The sequence below is a fragment of the Chamaea fasciata genome, unplaced genomic scaffold (assembly GCF_029207755.1).
Source record: "Chamaea fasciata isolate MVZ Bird 193981 ecotype frontalis unplaced genomic scaffold, bChaFas1.0.hap1 SCAF_6, whole genome shotgun sequence".
Taxonomy (NCBI): domain Eukaryota; kingdom Metazoa; phylum Chordata; class Aves; order Passeriformes; family Sylviidae; genus Chamaea; species Chamaea fasciata.
This window is the reverse complement of record NW_027094091.1, coordinates 15,661,696-15,685,278: the sequence shown is the minus strand read 5'-3', so window position 1 is coordinate 15,685,278 and position 23,583 is coordinate 15,661,696. Positions and strand designations below refer to the sequence as shown.

Here is a 23,583-nt window from a genome sequence, read left to right as displayed (position 1 = left end):
TTTTTGCGTTTTAAAGAACTTGAAATGGAGTGCGACAGCATTTTGAGTCCATCCTTTGGACTCTTGGCTTTCTTTCAAACCGGCTATTTTCCATTTGAAATAAAATGTCCAATGAAGTTGGCACCTCATTACTTCTTAAAGTCTTATTATATACTCATCACAGGCCCAATTGTGTGGCATCTCCCTCGGCAGACATTTTAATTCCTTCAAATTTCTACTTTGTCAGATCTCTTCTTGGTCTTGATGTGTACAGTATTTTTCAGTGTTTGCCTGCTTTATGCTCCTGCTGCAGATGATCTCTTTTGATACTCCTTGAGAGGAACTCCTATCATGGGAGAAGTGAAACATGGCATGACCTCACCTTAGTGGAGAGAATGACTTCTAAGTGAAGTTTTTCACAAAGAACATTCGGCTTTTAGCACCTTCTTTAGGTTTGATCTGCCAGATCAGTAATGCTGGGTTAAAGAGGTTTTGTCTATTGAAAAACAACCAGTTGTTTTTGTGATTCTCTGAAGTACTTCCGTATTCTTGGGTAAGAATTTACTAAGAATATTGTTTCAGTTCAGGTTTTAGCAAAGTCTTTAAAGTTGTTCAGATTACGGGAAGTGAAAAGGAAGAAAATAGTAAAGGGCATGTGAAACCACCTATGAGGTATTCAAGTAACTGGTTTGGATTTTAGGAGGAAGATGAAGAGTTTTACTAAGAAAATCCCAAGTCTGCTTTCTGAATTTTTGTAGGTTTTTGAGTTGAAGTATCAACTTAGGAAAAAAGGAATAAAAAAAAAATCCAGTAATTGTTTAGCTAAGGAATAGTTCTTATACCTGGTCCCAAACAAGATGTTCTTTCATTGTTAGAAAACTGTAGAATTCTTGGCTGGCTGTCTTTAAAATGGAGTAACACTTGTTTGGATTGTAAACTCTTCAAGATGATCTACTCTCTTGCTATTGTAGTGAATTTAGGCCTCTATGAACAACTTCTAAGACTAGTGAGCAAATTAGAGTGTTAATTTATTGGTCCCATTAATCTCTTATTTTGAAGAAGTTAATATATGGGTTTTTTTAAATTTGCAGACTAGTTTGAGAGGATTTGGTTGTGGGTTTGGGTTTTATTTTTGTGTCAGGAAACTTGTTCAGAAAATCTCAAAACATGCAGCCATGTTGTTGTCTGGAGCATACAGCCTTCAGACATTTATGTATGACAGTTTGTCTGTAGAATCTGCGACAAAAGATGATAGAACTCCTGCTAAAATGGGTAAACTCTTGAAATGCTGTAAACAACTAAAGTCTTCCCATTAGGAGCCCAACTTCACTATGTATTAGTGAAAGACTGGTTTTGTAGTCAGTTGGTTGTGGGAAAGTCCTGTGCTCAGCAGACATGCCAGCAAATCCAAAATCCTTCTTGTCATCAAACACTAATGGCTGCCTTTAAACAATGTGTCTGAAACCCAAATGCTTTCTTCCCAAATATGACATCTCTCTTTACCCTTTTGGTGTTGTAAGCAGACTGTGGTGCTTTTCCACTTTCATAATGCTGAAATTCAACTGTTCTGTTAAGGGGAAAACACAGTGTGCTTTAAAAAATACATGTTACACATATTAAGTCTTTTTTACTGTGAGTATTATAGAATGTGACATGTGATCAGAGTTATATCGCAGAATCACAGTTGTTTAAAAGCCTGATCAGACATTTTGTTCATGGACTATTAATTTTCTGTATTTCTAGTAACAGACATTACTACAAGTGTAATCTCTGTTCTTAGAAGCATATTTTTCCATGCAATATTTATGCGACCTCTTTAAAAAAAAACAATTAAAACCAGTTGTGAATCAGGTTCTATCTTCAGGATAGATGATCCACCAAGAGACGACTGAGACATGAGAAGCTCTTGTAGAAATTAAGGAATTTAGGCACAAAATTATAGAGAGGATGTTTGAGATTACTCGAATCTTTCCAGATTCTCTGGGCTGCTCTGTCAACAGTCTTCAATGCCATGTTTCCCATCCCAAAGTAGTTTTCCTGTAAGCTTTTTAATGCTCTTTACTATTTCTAGATATCCCTATTATGTTTTAAAATATTTCCATTCATAAATATGGCTTTCTTACGCCACACCATAAACCTGAATTCAATTTTGAGTTCTCCTGTTCTTTTTGTGGTTTTCTTTGAGTTGCGTAGCTGTCACAAGCTAAGCTTCTTGGACGCAGGTTACGCTTCTTGGACACTGTATATTTAATTTAGCAAACCTATGACAATGTGATCATGCACACATTATCTCAGACTAAAAATAAGTGTTACTTTCTGAGATGTAGTTTTTGAGTTGCACACACTACTTCATCCAAAACCTGCAGTTTCTTTTGATTAATAATCTTAAGAAATTTAATTTGTCCTTTCAATATCTGGAAGGTTTTCTCTAATCACTGAGAGCTCTGACAAAGTTTGTGCAATAAACTTCTGTAACAGCTTTGCTGTCCCTCTTAAACTTCATCAGGAAAGAATGTTGGGTTTCACTTGCTTTCTTAAGGAGATAAAAGCATGCTTTTTGTGTTGACCACCTACCTGCCACTGCCCCTGCATTTCTTGGTCATTTCAACTACCTTTACGAGGACTCATAGAAATATCACTGAATATAGAGTAGTGAGAATTGCAGCCTGAGTAGAGGAAGAAAAAAGGTGGAATGTTTATGAGAATGAAGAGTGAACTTACACCTTCTGTTTGTTGATTGGTCAGGTTAACTGAACTAATCATGGTACATGGCTCAGAATGAATAGTTGTATTCCTGTTTTAACATGCTGATGACCTGACAGTGACCTGAATGATTTTACAGGTAAAACAAAGAATGTCACTGGGACGGTTTGGTTGCTATTGAGGTGGGGCTGTTAAAAGAAAATGTGGCTTTTTTTGTGAAAAGGGGAGAGATGAAGTGAATTTATGAAGCACACTGAGAAACAATCATGTGTTCTTAGTCCTGCTTCTCACACAACTGGATTGCAGATACAAAGGGGATTGTGATTCCCTGCTGATTTTCACTGCCTTTTGGCAATGACTGTGTCAGAAGACAAATCATTAGGTTGACTTTTTTAATGAAAAAGTACTGGTTTTTCATAAATGGAATACTGTTGTGGAGCACTATTTTGGGAGCTTTTAGCTCATGGTTCATTGTCCTGCCAAACAGTCAAATCTGTCACTGTAGACATTGCAGTCTAGTGATCACACATAATGTTAATGTGCAGAATAATTAGTAAAGATTTGAATAGTTACAGGCTCGTGCAGCACATAAACTGAGGCAGTATTAATCCTAAACGTGAACTTTGAATTGAAATAAGTCATTGCAATTAGTCGTAATTACATGATGTTTATTACTCTCTTCTCTTGCATTCAGACTGTTACCTTGACAATCACAAGCAGAAAATATCAGATTACGTCATACAAATTCAGTCGTCTTTTATCCTAATAACATCAGGTCTGCAGTGATCTGAGAGAAACTAGAGGAACATTAGGGCTAACTTACTCTAAACCTTTAGAGTCTGTTCTGCTGGGTCTGAAGTAGGATGTATGGATATACATGATCCATGGAGTAAATACAGCTGCCTTGTATTTTATAACAGCTGTGAAAAACATGAGTTTAAACAGATGTATGCATGTAAATTTAAAACTTTGTAAGTTTTAGCTAAAGTCACAATCCCTAATAAAGCATCTTAGAAAAAAAAAACCTATTCAGATCGTACCAAGTATATCTGGTGCCATCTGCTGATAACAATTAAGAAATTTTTGGTAGTGATACTAAGTCTGGAGTTCTAATACCTTTCTTGCCCAAAATATGTTTCATTGGGTTTAAAAATTTTATGTGACTAACTACAAATTTCTCATGTGTAATGGAAAATTACCACTATGAATCACAGGGTGGGTGAAGTTCTTCCCCATGTTGGGTGGAACAGACTGGGCAATGAGATACTGAAGAACAGCACTAAAGAAAGGGAACTGGGGGTCCTGGTCAGGGGAAAATTGAACATGAGCCAGCAGTGCCTTGGCAGCCAGGAGAGACAGGCCTGTCCTGGGGTGCATTAGGGACAGCATCGCCAGCCAGGCAAGGGAGGGGATTGTCCTGCTCTGCTCTGAGCTGGGCAGGCCTCACCTCAAGTCCTGGGGGCAGTTTTGGGTGCCATGATATAAGAAAGACATTAAATATTAGAGAGTGTCCAAAGGATGGCAACAAAGAGGCTGAGGGGTTTTAAGGGGAAGCCATACAAAGAGTGGCTGGTCACTTGCCTTTTTCAGCCTGGAGGAGACTGAGGGAAGACCTCACTGTGGTTACAACTTTGTCTTGAAGGAAAGTGTAAGAACAGGCATTGATCCCTTCTCCCTAGTGACCAGTGACAAGATGTGAGGTCAGCTTCAGTCCCAAACCTGTGCCAGGGGAAGTTTAGGTTTGATATTAGGAAAACATTCTTCTCCCAGAGGGTGGTTGGCCACTGGAACAGACTCCCCAGGGAAATTGTCACAGCACCAAGCCTGACAGAGTTCCAAGAAGAATTTGGACAATAATCTCAGGCGCATGGTGTGACTCTTGGAGCTGTCCTGTGCAGGGCCGGGAGCTGGACTTTGATGATCCTTGTGAGTCCCTTTCAACTCAGGATATTCTATGATTTTAAGACAGGGTCAAAGTCTTTACAATGGTACATATCAGGATAATGTCAGATTGTAAACAAGTTGAAATGAGAGGTTCTTTTTAATTAAAGGAAAAATGAGGACAGGCAAGCAGTAGAACATGCCACCCAGAGGTTGTAGAGTCTCCCATTTGTGGAAGTATTCCTTACCTAACTAGGTAAAATCCAGAGGAACTCACTTTGACCTCAAAAATGACTACTTTGAATAAGTAGATTTTTACTAGAGACCTCCTACGGTACTTCCACCATGATTTACCAGTTAATGATTTACATTACAGAACAGTCAGTGTGATAGCAACAGTATTTGCATTTATGGCAGATAAGTTTAGACTACCTGAGTCTAACCCTGTGGATTGAATATTCATTTAGCAGCAAGAGCACTTGGGATGCAACCCGGGAGCACATCTTTCAGAGTATATGCTCTTACATACAAACACACCACCCCCTCATCGTATTACCTTTTTAGAGTAAATTAACTTAAAATCTGTAAACTGCCAACTGTAGCAGTTGAATATATGAGAAATTCTGCTGCATTTATTCTTCATAGGGAGTATTTGGAAATCATTACAAAAAATTAGTATAAGAACAAAAAATGAATCCTTTATAATTGTAACTAGGTAAAAGATGACTCTGCTCCTAAGGAAAAAGCTGACTTCTCCTGCAAGTGTTTAAAAGTTTGGCTATTCCTGGTGTGAAGAGTCCAAAGTGGAATAGAAAGGCAATAAAAGCTTGACAGTTCTGAATTATTTTTGTCTTACAGTTTTATAATAATTGATGCAGGGGATGGTGGTTAATAAGGAGAAATCTGTTCCAGGCTGTTGTGTTTTCCTGCCAGTGGTAGGTCCCCTGTACTCTTAAAGGTACAGATCACACCAGGAAGTAAAATGATTCTCCCATTTGCACTAACGATCACCTATTATCCAGAAGTTGTCAAGGAGGTTTTTCTTGTGTGTATGCAACAAACTAATTGCTCTGTGTAAGTTGGGTCATTCCAGACCCTACTCAGTCTTGATAGTGTTTCGTATAATTTTGTATGAGTTTCTGATTAAAGGCAGTCAAATTTTTAGGTTTTCAGGGTAAGCTGTTGCTCAGTAGATTTCATTGTCTGTAACTTACATTTCCCTGTCATACAAACACTTTAGTTCCTAGATAATTCAGTTATTTTAATTTCATCTCTTAACTTTCCATGTTCTTTTCTTGTATTTTGCATATGCATCAGTACTTTACACCTGTTACCTTACTGCTGCAGTATCTGTTATGGAATTTTTTTTCTTTACTTTTAAGTGTGTCTCTAGGATGGTGAATTCTAGTTGAACATTTACTGAATTCATTATTCAGGAGTCAGGAAATAGGTATGCTCTGTTTATATTGCTGTGCCTGGAGGTTACATGGTGGGGAGAGATCTTTCTCTTTGTAGGTATCTTCCATTATTTAGAATTCTATCTGACACCTCTCTTCAAGAAACACCTATCAATTTCAGGTATTTTGGTAGAGATCTGGTTGAAAGATTGTTGAAAGATAGGGCTTTAACCATGAATATATTTGTTTTGTCATGCCTTGAGAAAGTTCTCTTGAAGCCAAGATGTCTTAAAAATGCTGGCGCTTCATTGTACCTCATCAAGCACTACAAAGAGACTGACCAAAAGGTCTTAACAGGAAGCATCTGATTAGTGAGTCAGCTGCCCTCTCGTGTGCTATAGACAGCAGATCTCATAGGTGCAGGTTTGTAATTCTTTGCAACGCTCTGTTGGTGAAAATGAATACTCAAAATGGAATATGTTTGAAATAAGCCTGAAACAAACAAATGAAAGATCTTCATTGCATTCATCCTAAACCTGAGCAGCATTCATTGATCAGTACTGGCAGTCACTCTCTTGATAGCAGATAAAGTTTCATTGGCATAAAATTCTGGAGCAAGTATGATCCTCCAAACTTCCTATTAGGAAATGTTTCCATGCAATCATCTACCCAACCCAGCCCTTTCAGTTTCTTCACTTCCATGACAAAACCCCTCAGTTTATCATCTGCTTTATCTGTTTCAGATTAACTTTATTATCCCAGTAACTACAGAACCATGTCCTTTGGTATTTCCTCCAGGCAATCAGGGCTCACCTAAAAGCTAATTCTTCTTCATTGCTTTTGCACTTGCTTTAAATCCCTGTCCCTTCTTGATTGGAAACTGTTTCAGTCATGGCCTGTGAACTCAAGGATGGGCAGTGGTTAAAATATTGAAAAGGATATCTATGTGGGGAGGGGTGTAGAGTTGAAGGAAAGAAGAAAGAATGGGATAGTGAAATAAGTACTACTACTGCCAGTTTAAGGGAAAACACGGATCTCTGAGTATGGTCAATTGTACTTGCCTTGTGAAATGGTGTGTTGCAGTCATCAGTGCAGTAGCACAGCTTACTTTGAGTTTCTTAATTACATTACTTATGCTAAGTTACACTTACATTTTGTTTTTTCTGTTGCTTCTGTTAGGATTCTTTTTGGTGATTCACAGTTTCAGTTTCAGTTATGCTTTTTAAAAAGAAGTTTAGCTTTTTTCTAGCTGATAAATAACATTAAAATAGAGTCATATGTATCACGTTTGTTTATAAAATGAAATCCTTCTTTCCGTTGAAATGTTACATATACAAACAAACAAACTAAAAGGATATACTCAGTTTAGAATAGGAAATAAAGCTTTTCTTCCAAGTGTTTTTGTTGCTAGCACTTTGAAAATGTTCTGAAAATCCTGTAAGATTTTACAATAAATGTTTGAAAGTTTGTTTGGATTCAATTGCTTGTATTACTACAAATTGTATGGGACATTTCAAATAGCATCATATCAGTTTTGACATTTCAATCCTGAACCTACAATGGAGATTGTAATCTCAGGGTGGAACACATGTCTTTTTGCTCTTTTTTCTTTTTAAGATAAATTCCTCAAAATTCCAACTGTTCCATGTTATGAAGAGGACTAATCTTTAGAACTACACTTTAAAATTATTTTTGTTGTGGTTGTTCTTTGAAAGTAACTTCTCTCTGTATTAATCCGTATCTTATTTTACTTTCATAGTTTGTTTCAAAATTTTTTGATTTTCAAAACTGAAAATGAACAGTCTGCAAATGAAAATTCAGCTTATTTGCCCACAATACAGATTCCGAATCCTCTAAATAATGCAACCCCGCATACTCTTACTTGCAAGCTATGATAGAGGAGTAAGGCAAAAATTAATGATCCGTGCAAAATGCTCTTCCAAGTGACTTCCAGTTAGGAGTGCTCATTAAACAAACTTGATAGACATCTGAATTTGTATGTTCTTTACCCATGTGCTTATTTAACACACTTGTGTGCTTATAGGAAGTATTTATTATAAGAAAAGTAATTAAGTTTGGTTCTTAATCTGTCTGTTGCCTGTGTTTTTTATTTCTAGATCTTCCTCAGAACTGTGATCCTAACATTCCCCTAGTTGCTCAGGAATTAATGAAAAAAATGATCCGTCAGTTTGCGATTGAGTACATTTCAAAAAGTAGCAAAATTCAAGAGAACAGAAATGGTTCATCATTTGAACCAAGTCTGATGTGTAAAAGTATCCAAATGAACCAAACGGAAAACTCCCTTCAGGAAGAACAGGATAGCCCTCTAGACCTCACTGTGAATCGAACTCAAGAACAGAATACTCAGCAAGGTAAATGTCTATATCTGATACTCTGTGTTTTGCTTTTTGTCATTTATTTATTTTATGCTGTCTAACTCCCTTAAAAAATAAATGTCTGTGTCAAATACAAACATTTTTATATTGTGTATTAGCAGATAAGTATTTTGATTTCTGAGTACCTGTGTTAAATAACTGGCACTGGAATTTTTCAGCTTTGGAATACTGAATCTAAGTCCTCTCACCTGTGCTGTCACGGGTAACAGTAGTTCAAAATTTTGTTGAAGAAAGGGCTGTCAAAAAGCCTGAGAAAAAAGTTACTGGGATTTCAGAGAACAAATGTCACTCAGTCTCTGACAGCTCTTGAACACTTTGGTTCTTTAAACACAGGCTGCTTAGAATGATGGGAAAAGAACATAATTCTGGGAGAAAATTTCCATACTTCATACCTTAATCATTACAGATCAGTGCAGCTTTCTTAACTGAGAGTAAAGCTAGAAAAATAAAGTCTGTCTCACTATCATTTACAAAAAGGAAATAATTTCTTTGCCTCAAGGAATATTGGTATCCAAAACTGATAACAGTATAATCACATATATAATCACATATATAGTATAGTGTTTTGGACTTTGAACTAGATTTGGATTAGCAGCAGTTTTCAGGAAGGGTTGTGACTGTCATGTGCAACTGAACGCAGTGGCAAAAGCTGCTTTTGTCTTATACAGATACCAGGGTCTGTGTTAATCCTGTGAGACTGCAGACCCAAGGGGAAAGTTGACCTGTATGTCATGTACCAGACTAAAAAAGTTGACAGAAGAACCAAGTTTTTTGGGGGTTTTGTTTGTCTGTTTATTTTAATATACATGAGCAGATTTGGTATACACATACCTAATGATGCAGTCTTTAATTGGAGATTCTTGGGGGCAGGAAGCTCTGATTGATTCCTCATGATAAATAGAGCTATTCTAGGTTAAATTTCAAGCATCCTTTCTCTTTATCAGAAAGAACATTCAGAAATACTGGAATTCTTACTTTTATTCTGTATGGTCAGACCAATTCATGCCAGGGCTTAGTAAATACTTAGTGGTTTAAATCCTGAGGAAATACCTGTTGTGCTTGGATGTAGTTTTTCTCTGGATGAAGTACAGGTTTTAGAGGTTTATAATTGGCCAGGTTTAAGCAATTTCTTTTGCAAGATCAATAAAAAATACTTTCCTGATATCAGCACCATAGCATATTGCTTTCTTGAACAGCTGATTGTAAATAACTAGTCTTAAATATTCATAGAGGAGCAAGGTCGCCAGAGGCAGGTTCTGGTCATTGCTGAGCCCAAATAAACCTTGTGGAAAAGGGAAGGCAGAAGGTGGGCAGGGACAGGAAGAAAGTTGTGCTGCCATCCTTTTCTGAAAATCCCTTGATCTTTTGTATAAGAAAAATCTAAAATATAGAGAAATTGAATTATTTAAATAATCTTTTTATATTATTGGATTTTTTCTTACAGTAAGGCTATAAAACAAGTTTAGAATTGTGGACCTTCAGTGAAACATCTAAATCTAAAATAGTTTCCCAGCACACACAGTGTACAAGTTACGCGTGAAACTGTGTAAGGCACTGCAGTGTCTCAGGACTTAGACTGCCGTGTTTGCTGAAGTGCTTTTTAGATATTAAAGGTAACATCTTGCTATGAAATTTGGAGATGCTGAAGTGAGAAATAATAGTGGAGTAAGACTGTAGTTGGAAAAAGTTGGCTTGAGCATCTTACCTACCAGGGAAATTGTATTGTGCTTTCTGTTTTCCATGGATGTGTTAATTTTGAGCTATTTTAGCTTTTCACAGTAGTGATGGCAACACAAGCAAATAAGTTCAAGATGAAAAATGTCAGCCTGCTCTGTTTACTTGCATTGTGTTCCAAGTGCAAAGATTCATGAAAAAATTATTTCAATTAACTTTTGTTAGGGACTGTGTAGTTTTGTACTTTTCCTGAATACAGCTTGGTTATAATAAAGTGTCATATGCTTATGGTTGGAAATTATGAAGGCTTTCTAATTGGATTATTTTTTAAATGTATAATTCCCTAACACAGTATACTCTTTGGTCTGGAGACTTGTAAAATCTGTACCATGGTTCTGTTCTTAGTAATGTTTTTTGGCTGTCATGCAACTCTCTTTGGTATTTGCTATTTGTAATTCCTGTTACAATTTCCAAATAAAGTGGCAGTAACAGAGGAGAAGGTTCGAATTTGTGCATTGCTTTGATGGATCCTCAAAGTTGAAACCTTTCATTCAAACCTGTTAAGCAGATAATGATCTAAGTATAAATTCCTTAGGTTCACTTTCTGATTAGGCAGCTGCTTTGTATTTACAACAGTTATCTTAGAAATTAATTATCTAACTAGTTAAATAGATGATTTTGCTCCTTTTTTGTGAGAGTGGTTCATGGGCTTGAGAGGCAGGAGTAAACTTTATTTTCCAGGTTACTAGAAACAGTGAGCAGATCCCAGCTAATTGCTAGCTCAGCACTGAAAAGAGATTCTGCCACTGAAATTCTCCATTAAAGAAAGCTTCTTATTTTCCTCCAGTATCTGGAGGCCATCTCTGGAGCCAAAAAATCCTCAGGTCTGATACTTGCAGACCTGATGGCCCTGATTTTTGGGCTTACATGGCAAGGTTTTATCAGTTGGGGAGGGCTGTAGAGTGGCATCTGTGAAAAACCGTTGTGGCTTCCCTGTGCGAGGCTCAGCCAGCTCTGCCCCAGACCCGCACCAGGCTGAAGTGGAGCACAGGAGTCAGGCTCGTGGTGCTGCATGTTTAAAAAAGTGCAAAAATGCTGGACAGGCAGAGGAATGAGAAACAGCACTGGGAACAATGAGGTGAGGGAAAGGGGAAGGGAGGTGCTCCAGGCACCAGAGTAGGTATTTCCATGGAGCACATGGAAAGGACCGTGGTGGAACATGTTCCACTGCAGCCTGTGGAGCACATACTCATTCACACTGCAGCCTATGGAAGAGTCCACATTGGAGCATCTGGGTGTTTCCTGAAGGATCTGTGGCCTGTTGAGAAGGAGCTGTAAAGAAGAATTGTACTGTCTTTAGCCCCCATTCTCAATCTTTTATATGCTATCTGGGGGTGGGGGAAAATAGAGGGTCTGGGAGTGAAGTTGAGAGCCTGGGAGAAGGTAGGGGTGGGGAAGTGCTTTAATTTTTATCTTTTTCTCATTATCCAGATCTATTTTAAATTGCAATATATTGATTTTCCCCAAGTCTTTTTTGCCTGTAATGGTAATTGGCAAGTGATTTCCCTGTTTTTATCTTGATAATTTCATCTTATTTTTTCCTGTCCCCCATTGATGACAGGGAGTGGTAGAGGGGCTGAGTTGAGATCTAGCTACTGGCTGAGGTAAACCCATTGCACCTCTGGAACTGCAGCATTTAGTACTGAGTGTGACTATTTAGGCAATGGCATCCAGGTATGTCCAGCTGGGACTGACTGGTAATGGAGTCCCTGAGCATGTTCTACTTTCCTCTGCAGGTAGAAGTGTGGTAATTTAGCAGGATGCTTTAGTTCCTTTGTACCTTGCTGGTAATCAGGCAATCATTTCACTGTCAGTCAATTAGCAGCAACTGTCTCCAAAAATACCTGTATCTTGCACCTTTTTGTAATCCATGTAACTTTTAAGACTGTCCAGGCCTTGAAAACAAATACTCTGTATAACAAAACAAAGCCTGTTTACCATGCACTGCATCTGACAAAAGTGAGGTGTTACTGTGTGCTTTTGCAATATTACTTTTCCTCTAAACTAAGCCAATGAAGAAGCAGCATCCCTGCAGAATGAAATGGTGAGTAAGGAACAGTGTTGGAATATCCTGCAGCAACTTACTCCATCGTGCAGTCATGGGACTGAGCTCTTTCAGGAATGTTCCTAGCAGCAGCACAGTTTGATGCCAAGGCTTCTTTCACTTGGTAGATACAGGAGGGTTGATAATTCTTAAGCTTCTAAGCAAAGTGACTTTAAGAGTCAGAAGTAGAAGCAGTACAAGTATATAATCTGCAGGTTTTGCTGCACAAGCTTATTCATGTTCCTGTATCTTCTGGAACCAAAATATCGGGAACCACACACTGATAGTGTTTAAACATAGCCAAAGTATGCAAGAAAATTTTCATAATTTTCATGGAAAATTTTTCAATGTTTCATTGAGCCATTATAGACTGGAAGATATCAAAAGATGGCTGGCAGTGTATTTAAAGAATTCCAAACTTTACTGAAAATAAACTTCTTTTTGTTAAGATCCTGTTTTTACTTATATGTATTGGTGAAAATACTATGCATTTTGAAGATATACATGCTGTGTTCCCAAGATAAATTGTATGAGCTGTAAATATATTCAAGAAACAGTTTAATACTTTTGCATGAAAAAGTCACCCTAAAAAGCTACATTTTTGAGTGGAGTAGGTATTTTTTCTTCCCTGGCTGGCATGGTGGCTAACAGCCAAGCTCCTTGTCAGATGCTTGCTGGCTTACTTCTCTCATCATGGCACAGGGGAGGAAATGGGAAGAGCAGAAAGGAGAGCTTATGAGTCGGGATAAGGACATGGTCATTGATTAATGCCACTTGCTGTCATGGGCTAAACAGACTTTGCTTGGGAAAATAATTCTAATTATTGGTTATTAATATAAATATTTCATTATTAATTCAGGCAGTAGAAACAAAAAGAGTCACTGAAACACTGCCTTTCCTCCCTCCTTTCCCAGGTTCACTCTGGGTTCCCTTGCACTGATCACCACCACCCCTGAAGTGCATGGGGATCGGGTGTGGGCTGTTCACAGTGTGTACCTAATGGTTTCTCTCTGCTGCTGGACTTACCTCTGCCATTTTCTCATTCTTTTTGTTCCCATTTTTTGTGTCCATTTGGCACTTTCCCCCCTTTCTTAAATACAGTTTTCCAGAGTTTTTGCCCAAGTGGCTGCTGGAATCAACTGTGCCCGGCAGTAGGTCTGGGAACCAGCCATCTGTGCCCAGCACTGGGCAGCCCCTGGCCTGTCCTCACAGATACTGGCCGGACTGTGCCCTGATCACCCAGTGTATGGCCATATACTTTTCATCTGGCATTTTTTCATGTTACAAAATAGCACTTCAAGTCAAAAGGGGCTACTCAAAGTGGTAGTTAAGAATTAATAAAGGCTTTGGTGTTCCTACTGACAGTTTCCTGAAAACTCTTTGTGTTCAGAAGCACAGAAAATAGCCAGCAAAAGGCAAGGCAGCATCAGGAAAAGTACTGAAGACAAGACTGTTGTGGTTTTTTACTACAAAACCCCTTATCCTGTGGATAGATAAGGTAAAGGAAGAGTTATTTACTAAATCTCACTATATTAAAACTAGGTAGGGCTCTCTGAAAATTCTTAGAGGAAGAAGCAGGTAATGGGCAGGTTTTGCTCAACAGTTTTTAAACATTGGAACTGCTGTGACAGGAGGCCATGGGTCATTGGGTTCACAAAGGGCCTTAGACTTCACAGCTATCAGAGCCAAGGCCAGAAACTAAAGCTGGAGTAAGCAGAGATAAATCTCTTTGCTTAGATCCCTAAGCAAATGATAGTAGCTACTAGGAGAGCAGGAGAGCAAAGAGCTGCAAGTCGTAGCCAGGCTGATGTGCTCTTCCCCACTAGGAGTGGAGGGCTCCACCTGCCTGGAGGCTGAGGACTGAGAAGAGTAGGTTATCTGATCTAATGAGGCAGTTCATAGTAGCTAATGAGAGATTTCCGGAAACCCAGGGGAAAACTCAGTTCAGAAATCAATGTAGGAATACCAGTTGTAGGAACTCAAGCCTGACCTGGTTTCTGTTGCTTCCCCTTCCCCTCCCTGCTTTCTTAAAATCACTGGTCTGGGGGAGTGTCAAGTGATTGTGGTCCTGATTATTTTGAAAATGAACTTTGATCACACTTAGTTTCATCTTGGTATTGGTGCACCTGATGATCTTGTGCTGAGAATCAAAGGCCAGAGGTTGAACCATTCCTTTGAAGATGAGAATAATTTAATTTGCATAGAAATAGCTGCATTAGAAGACCATGAGTAGCAAACTTGAAAAGCATCTGATATATTTTTCTGTATTATCCAGTGTTACATATGTTTTTTAATGAAGATTCACTTCTTAGTAATCATGGCTTCACCTAAAGAGTGGAAGTAATTTCATATCCTTTATTAAAACCACCTTACAGAGTGGTTTTTCTAGTCCTGATATAATTCAGTTCCTGTCCAGAATTCTTGCTGTAATATCTGTCCTGATTGATTTGTAAGAAATAATAGAAAGTTCTGGTTCAGTTTAGAGAAGACTATTTCTACCTTGCAAGTAACAAACTTCCAAGATTCACAGTCCACCTGTAGGCTACCTCTTGGCATACTTTTTGGTCCTGTACCTAATGTACCAAAGTGAACATCTTGACTGTGTATATATACAAAAATTCATTTCATTAGGTAGGATTTCACTGTCTTAGAGCTTTACAGCACATGCTCTCATTTTCTTACCAGGTTGAGATGGGTTTTTATGAGGGTTGTTTCTTGTTGGTTTTGATGGGGTGTTTTGTTGGGGCTTTTTGTTTGGTTGGGAGTTTTTTTGGGGTTTTTTAATTCAAATGAAATCATTAAAAAAAAAATCTGTAGTATTATTTCATATCTCTATGTGGTATTTTGCATATATAACAAATTTCTTATATGATTCTTTTTATTCTGAGTATCATCTTCCCATAAGGCATTCTCTTCAGGGAGGTGTCATGTACTTAATGAATTTGTATTTGCTGTGTTGGAAGAACCAAATGTCTTGAACCTCAGATTACTTCAGTTCTGCATATCCTTTAGAGGCTGAAAATGTATCTAGTTTTTTGTTTCAGGAGACTGAATTTTCATTACTGTGTTCTTTAGTTATTTTTGACTGATTGCTAGCCTGGTGTGGTCAAAGCCAATTCTGAAAGATTGGGAATGAAAATTATTTTCATTATGGAATCTTATGAGAACCTTTGGACTTTGTGTATTTGTTGGGGCTTTTACTAAAAATTCTATCTAGCTTTGCCTTTTTTTTTTTTTTTTTTTCTAAATTGGTGGAGAGACAATTAGCATTTTATTGCTTGATGAGTTGGCAACTTTGAAGTAGTTTTTTCCCCAGTGATGTCTTCTAAACTTTCTTGTGATGTCTATGAGTATCAACTGAAGATGGAGAAAGTGTTGCAAGAGAAGAACACACAAGGGAGATACAATTTGTGCCACTGACAGAACACAACAGATGAAATCTGTCTGTTGCACAGGGCTCAGGGACTTGGGGTTGAGCTTGGGTATTCCTGGGTAGGCCAAAAGGTCCGTGTAGAATTTTTCTGTCGTGTTTTTGATTGGCTTTTTCTTCTGTAATACCAATGCATCAGGAAGGTTGATTAGCATTAGTCCTTCCTCTAACTTTCTTAAGAGAGATTTTGAAAGGAATGTATTTGAGTGAAAAGGAGCGCCCTTGCCAAGCTGGCATATTTATATATATACATCCCGTAATGCTGAGTTATGATGTTACTTTTTCTCTCTTTGCCTCCTTCAAATAGTACAAAATAGATGTAGAAGAACAGTCAAAAAGCAGTCCAAAAACAAAAATAAGGATTTGATTATTACACGGAACTATTTCTTTGCATTATTGGTATAAAGGAGAGCTGCCCAAACAATTTTCTTGACTGCTTATTTGACTGTTGGCATTTGGATCCTTCAACCAATGCTTCGTTGTCTGCATCTGAGGCTGTGGGAAAATATGTGCAATTGATTGATGTTTTAAGAATAATAGGCAGTAACATGAAAATGACACTGTAAATGCAGTAAGGGGTAGTATAAGGGTGATTATAAAATTGAATGTTGAGCTACATGTTGAAACTCAAAATTGAATTCGCAGAGCTCAGGCACACAAAACAGCCCAAGTTTGAAACAGAGAACCAAGGAAGAAAGGTATGAAATTAAATATATTTAGGGGATTTAATTATAATTTAAATGTAATTGATTTTTTTAAAAAAGAAAAAAATTAAAATGAGTATTTCAACTGTTAATGTTTTTAAATACTGATTTTTAAAAAGTATGTTTTTCTATTTCGATACTTCTTAGACTTTAACAGCCAAATATAGATCTTGAATTTAGCATTTACCAGTGACTTGATAGAGCAGAGTCCCACCCCACTTCAGGTCTTTCATTTTTCTAATTTCTAATGTTACTGCATGTATGTGGAGGCAGCAGGAGGAGTATGTATAGTTAAAGTGTTAGAACTCTGTATTGGACTCAAGCTGCCAGTTACAGGGAAGTTACTGGTTACTGGGAAGTTACCCAGTTACTGGTACCTGCTCATCCAGTAACCTGGTCTGGTGTCATTGCTGACCCTGCACTGAGCACGGGGTTAGTCTGGAGGCCTCCTTAGATCCTTATTAGCTTGAATTTTCCTCTAAGCCTAGGATTTAGTTATGTCAAGTTTAACTTCAGCATCAAAATTGTGTGTTTGTTTACAGTATGTAAATGTGAATAATAATTGTAGTATCAAATGCATTATTTCAGTTGCCTTGAAAGTAAAAAGTGCAACATAGACACATGATTTTTAAGAAAAAAGTCATGTTTGGTTAATACAGGTTCTTTTAAAGTTAATTATTTCTGAATGTTTACTTTTTATTTTTTCTCAATTTTAAAGAAGTTTGGTTACAAATCAAATTTTCAAAATCATTTGCTGATGACTGATACTGTTAATGAAATAAGGCGTCAGAAATTTTACAAGATAAAGTATCTGCTTAGAAATTGTGGCATAGGTGAAAATACATTTGCTGATAAAATCTCTGGAGATCTTCCTTAAAACCACTGTTATCATCACTACTCATTCTTTGCAGGGGATGGAGTGCTAGATCTCTCTACAAAGAAAAGCGCAAGGTTGGAAGAACCAAAATATGATCCATTGTGTTCTGAAAACTCAGTGTCTGGGTAAGCAATGTTTAGGACTCTCTTTGGCTTTTCAAAAAGACAATCCAGGTCTCTCTTCTCTGGCCAGGGTTTATGTTCATAACATACCTGTATATACTGGCACACACATGTGGTTCCTATTTTTCTTTCAGAAGAATTTTTGTCACTCATAAGTGTGTGTCTATGTATATATCATATGTTTCATTTGTCTTTTTTCTTTTTTTTTTCTGTTTAAAGAAAAGTTATCAGAACAATCACCAAACTTTAGTTCATGTTACTAAAAATTACATGAAAATTGATTACATAACACATTAAAAGGAAGAGACTAGTAGAAGAAAATGTAAATAATTCTTTTAGAATTTATTTAGGGAGCTTCAATTTTGGACAAAAATCACCATGTTAATTAGATGTAAAATCTTCAACTAACATGAACAAGTTAAATGACTATTATCTATGATATTCTTTAATAGAGAGATCAAGCGTGTGAGAGAGAGCTCTTAATCATCATACTTGCATCATGGTTCTGACTATGGTGTGTGGTGGCAAATGGTTAAATTTCTTTATTCAGCAAGGAAAACTTCATTGCATCTGCTGAAGGCTACCACAAAATTAGTGAATTGCATTGTTTTCTTGGATTTTACGATCTTGGCATCCTCCCATCCACTAGCCATAGCAGGACCCTTTTTGTCACCTGTACGTCTTACAAATAACTTATTACAAATAGGACTACAGTAGCAGCATTTGTTGAATGATGTAAAAGTGCATTTTATTAATTTGCTGATATGACAAAGTTTGAAAATGAATGGCTTTGTAATTAGTGAGCTGTAAATAGTGAGTAGAAGTTTTTAAAAGTGTGTCTTATTTTGCGAAAAATGGACTTGATTGTTAACTACAGCATTTTATCTCCTTGTTGTAGAAAGCCTAGTTTTGTGTAAGTCTGGGATGTTTGTGTGTAGTTATGTACTTACTGCTGCAAATTTTCTATGAGGGGGTTGACTCTTTTATTACTTGTTTAGCGGTAACGTCACGTTTCTACTAACAAAAACTCCTTCAGGATTTGGGTATTTAATGGAATGTTAATTGTATAATTAAAATTATAAGTGTTGCTCTGCAAGCATGTGAACAAGGGAATATAGCAAGCACATGAGACTATTACCAAATACTGAGCTAGGATATAAAGTTCTTGGAAGGGCTGCTGTAGAAGCCACAGTATGATTTTTGACGCACTGTCCTACCAGAACTGTAACATTTTGCTAGGATAATCATTTAACTACCACATCTCAAAGGCTAAAAAGTATCAGAAGCAGTGATGTTACCGAAGCAAGGAGTATAATAAAGGAGTGGACCCTTCCCTTCCATAGCTGTGTGAGAGTCTCTCATACATCAGTTTACCATCGTTTCATTCCATCCATCCAGGAGACTACACAGAAACAGAGAGGACTATGTGGAAAGAAGTGCTGAGTTTGCAGATGGTTTGCTCTCAAAAGCTTTGAAAGACATTCAGTCTGGAGCACTGGACATAAATAAAGCAGGCATACTTTATGGCATACCTCAAAAAACTTTACTTCTCCACTTAGAAGCCTTACCAGCAGGAAAGCCTGCACCTTTTAAAAATAAAACTCGAGATTTCAATGATAGTTATTCATTTAAAGACAGTAAAGAAACTTGTGCAGTCCTACAAAAAGTAGCCTTGTGGGCAAGAGCTCAAGCAGAGCGCACAGAAAAAAGTAAACTCAGTCTACTTGAAACCTCAGAATTAAAATTCCCAACAGCTTCCAGTTACCTCCACCAGTTAACTCTACAGAGAATGGTCACTCAGTTTAAAGAAAAAAGTGAAAATCTACAATATGAAACTTCAAGTCCTACTGTACAATTAAAAATTCCTCAGCTCAGAATAAGTTCTGTGTCCAAACCACAGTCTGATACAGCTGGTCTTCTGGATGTTATGTACCACGTTTCTAAAACCTCCTCAGTCTTAGAAGGATCAGCTCTTCAAAAATTGAAAAATATCCTCCCTAAACAGAACAAAATTGAATGTTCTGGACCTGTAACTCACTCAAGTGTTGACTCCTACTTTCTGCATGGGGACCTCTCTCCTTTGTGTCTTAATGCTAAGAATGGGACAGTAGATGGAACCTCAGAAAATACTGAAGATAGTTTGGATCGTAAAGATAATAAGCAACCAAGGAAAAAACGTGGCCGCTATCGGCAGTATGACCATGAAATAATGGAAGAAGCAATTGCAATGGTAATGAGTGGGAAAATGAGTGTTTCCAAAGCACAAGGAATTTATGGGGTACCTCACAGCACTTTAGAATATAAAGTAAAAGAAAGATCTGGAACATTGAAGACTCCACCGAAGAAGAAACTCCGATTACCAGATACTGGCTTATTTAATATGACAGATTCAGGGACTGGCAGCTGCAAAAATAGTAGCAAGCCTGTGTAGAATAATTGTTAGCAAATTGTTTTGTGTGTGTGTATGTATGTCTGTATACACACACTATGTGAGAAATACATATGCTCACTCTGACAGAAGACATGAAATTATACAGTTCAAAAACCACATACATGCCTTTTGAAAAATAGTTTTATTCAGGGTTTTCACTGTGGACAGAATTATAGAGTTGCTCACTTAATTCTGATAGTGTGTATTTAATATAATCCTTGTATAAATAGGTGAAAAGATTCAGGTTTTATTTAGTAGTCACTAGCATAAAAAAGATGTTTTGGGAAAACAAGTATTTGTCATGTGAAGCATAATTTTTAATTGGTGAAGAACCACTTTACCTATTCAATTATCCATCTTATTATGGAAGTACACAACCAAGGGTTAGCAGACTTCTATAGTTCACAGAATACTTGCAATAAATTGTAAGTAACTCAGATTATACACAGCAAGGGATTAAAAAAAAAAAAAAAAAAAAGATAGTTCCTCACAAGGAAGTGGATTTGTGAAGTATTAGTAGGATATAGTACATTCTGTGAAAGAAAGAAAGTTCGTTATTTAAATATCCAATACAAGTAAGAAAAGCATTTCATTACAAAAATGTGTGTTTAGCAGGCATAAACTGCATTTTTTTATCATTTTAAGAAAATTCTGTTGTTGGTTTAGAAAGAAATTGGTGTTTACAAAGTGTACACTTATGAAATCTGAGAAATTACTGTAGTTATAGAATTATTAAATATGAAATAAGATGGAATACTAAGAACATAAAATAATTTAAACTTTAACATAATTTTCCTTTTTAGTTTGACAATTAAGGTAACTTGTAAGGTTTAAAAAGAAAGTTGGAATGCAACTTAGAGCATGTTCATAATGTGCACAGAATGAGCTTGAGAATGGTTTGGATTTGTTTGTTTTTTTGTTTAAACGTGCTGGTTAGTTGATGTTATGACTACTTAAAATTTATTTAAGGATTGTGTCACACTCCTATTGAAAAACCTCACTGTAACTGTAATGTATTTGCTGCTGTGACATTTCAAAACATTTTCAGTTTATCAAAATGAATACCAAGTTACATTATCATCTTGCTAATAACCAAATTTGCAGTTCAGGGTCTTGATAGAAATACAAATATGAAACAGTGAAGCTGTTTTGAACTTTCAATAATATAAATTCTTTATAAATTTGGTAGTTAGAAGTTAGGCAGTTCATTTTAAATATGTAACTTTTAATAGAATTTAAGGGAGACCAATTACCTTCATATTGCAGTTTTTACATGAATTTCAAAGTATTCACATTGGACTTTTTATCACACTTAATTTTTTATGTAATATCAAAAGTATACGTCTACATATGAATGGGGGCTTGCTTCATACATTCACTACTGAACATCAATGCCCTTTTCCTCTCAACATGAAATTTTTCTGTATGTATCTATTTTGGCGTAAAAAAAGACTTTCTCCAACTTTTATATACATGGTACACATGCACACATTTTTTTTCCCTAGTAAAATTTGCATGTGTATGGGTTAATTATAGAAATTAAATGGGACATTAGATACATATGGGCCACATCAGGTAATTTCATTTATAGATAAACTTGACATTAAATTCAGTGGACAGCATACCCCGCACTGCTGGTGGCAAAATCTAGCCCATATCTATTAACACTACTAAAAAATGACAACTTCCATTTTAAAACAGAATAATCCTTTGAAACTGCACAGCCAGTATCTCAGTTCTTTGGTCTCTCAGATCTATACTGAATCTTCTTCAGTCATTAAGGTTTACTTGCATATTACAGAATGAATCTCTCAGGCACATGATGATTCTTGGGGTGTCTTGTGCAGGGTCAGGAGTTGGACTCAGTGATCCTGGTGGGTCCCTTCCAACTCAACTTAGTCTGTGATTCTATGATTTTAAGCAGAAATGTACCTGATAAGGAGTTTGCAGAACAGCAGATGTCAGGGTCATCTTTCATTTTAAAAGAATTAAGCCATATTTTGTGAGGACCAGAAGGATTAATTTGTGAATATATCCCCACTGAAAAATGCAGCTGAAAAAACCTTAAAAGTTTCAACATCTGTCTTTATACAGTTTTACTTGCAAAAATCTGGGGCTTCAATACATTGCCTAATATTTGTACCATACTGATGTTTTCTACTCCTCAGACCTTGTTAGAAATTTGAGTCAGAACTTTATATTGAAGGCAAGTGACAGTACTCTTTTTATATCATTTAAAAGATGACCTGACCAAAAATTTAACAGGATACATAAAATCAGGGATCATTTTACTATTGACTTAACACTACTCAGTAATTTTGTATGTAATATTATAATTAATTTTCAACATTTTAGTACTTGTATTTATTTTTTGGTCAGAAATAGTAATTAAAATATTTTTTGATAGTTTATAGATGATACTCAACCTGTAAGTGTTTAAAGAACAGAATTATTTGTTTTTAATTATTAGGCTAACGTTTAATTACACAACTAAGGAAAGGCAGGGAAATGTGTAAATTCTCCTCCCCCAACCCCTTTGTATTTCATTAATGTCATTTAAATTCTACATTTTGAACTGTTTTATAAATTCAGTTACCAGTCACTACTTAGTAATTGACAATTTCTGAAAATTCCTGTTTCAGCAGAATTTTAAATGAAGGTGAAAGCAAGCCCTACATGCTTTCTACTTATTTGAATGTTTCTCAAGTATTTTATATTAAAAAACAGTGCCTCTGTTTTTAGAACTACTGCTCAGTAAAGTTGTTTAAACCATTTCTGGTAGCTAATGACAATTTTATATTAAATTGTATATTAACTTTAGTGAGACTGATTTTTTTAGTTGTTTACAGTACAAATACTTGTATTTGTTTTTTAATTGCAGTATTTCCATTGTCGCAGTAATTTAGTAAAACTCTGTGGCTGCCTTGATTTTTGACAGATTTTTGTTAACAACTGATTTTTAGGCAATTAGTTATATTTATGCATAAATCAATTGCACTATAATTCATGAATTATTTATTACAATATTTTCTAATGAATTCCATGTATTTGTCTTGTGTTGTAAATGTACTGTAATTCTGTTTCTTCTTTGTGTTGTTATATTCCTAAATCTGATTGTATGAATTTAATTGTTTAGTTAACGTGTTTCTACGTTGTAATTTGTAGTAAAGCACTTCAATGCTTTTGCACATAAATTTACAACACTGATGTGTGATTGATTTGCTCATTCAGTAAAAAAAAAGAAAGAAACAAAAACCTGTACACTGACTTATTTGACTTATTCCTGAGGCACAAGTTGATTAACAGTGGCATAAGACCAAGAACTGTACAAATTAATGTAATAATGACTAATTTGCTGCGAGAGTTTTATCAGGAATAGTAGCTTTAAGGAAGGATGGTTTCTTTTCTCAGAATTGATTAATTACTAATGAGAGGAAAATCAGAAAATTAATTTTCTAACACCCCCTTTAGTTAGCAGCTAAAAATTATAAACAGTATATAGCTTTTTTGAGGTACTTATTTACTTAATAAAGTCAGAAAACAAACATTTCCATAAGACAGATTTATATTTCTATAGTAGTTCCATGCTGTTTGTATGAGTACTTGAAACTATGTTCTGTTCCGGTTTTGTTCTGTTCCTGGTCTGTAAAGATCTTGCTGGAGTGATCTATCTTCTCTCTGGCTGAGACGACAGGGGAAGGACCTCTTTTGGGAGTCCTCTGATAGAGCTGGTAGTTTTTGTGGAGGAGGCAAAGTTTGACTTCTTTATATGTAAATTAATACACTGAAAGTCTGGTAATTAACCTTATCACATTACTGCCTTTGTGCCATTTTTGGACTCTAGTCAATCCCCACTCCGTATTATTAACTGCCCCTATCTGCCAG

The 23,583-nt window shown here is 36.4% G+C and overlaps 1 protein-coding gene across 15 annotated transcripts in view; it reads left to right on the top strand.

The window, feature by feature from the left end:
* LCORL (ligand dependent nuclear receptor corepressor like) overlaps nt 1-23,583 on the top strand; it is a 91,802-nt gene that overhangs the window by 43,670 nt on the left and 24,549 nt on the right. For 9 of the 15 annotated variants that reach the window (XM_066185528.1, XM_066185527.1, XM_066185520.1 and 6 more), the window contains 2 exons: nt 8,078-8,332; nt 17,180-17,270. In XM_066185528.1, coding sequence (XP_066041625.1) covers nt 8,078-8,332; nt 17,180-17,270 — 346 coding nt within the window. Of the gene's footprint in view, nt 1-8,077; nt 8,333-16,209; nt 16,263-17,179; nt 17,271-18,665; nt 23,048-23,583 lie in introns of those variants that run through there. The other 6 variants (XR_010721413.1, XR_010721411.1, XR_010721412.1 and 3 more) reach the window with 5 other exon arrangements.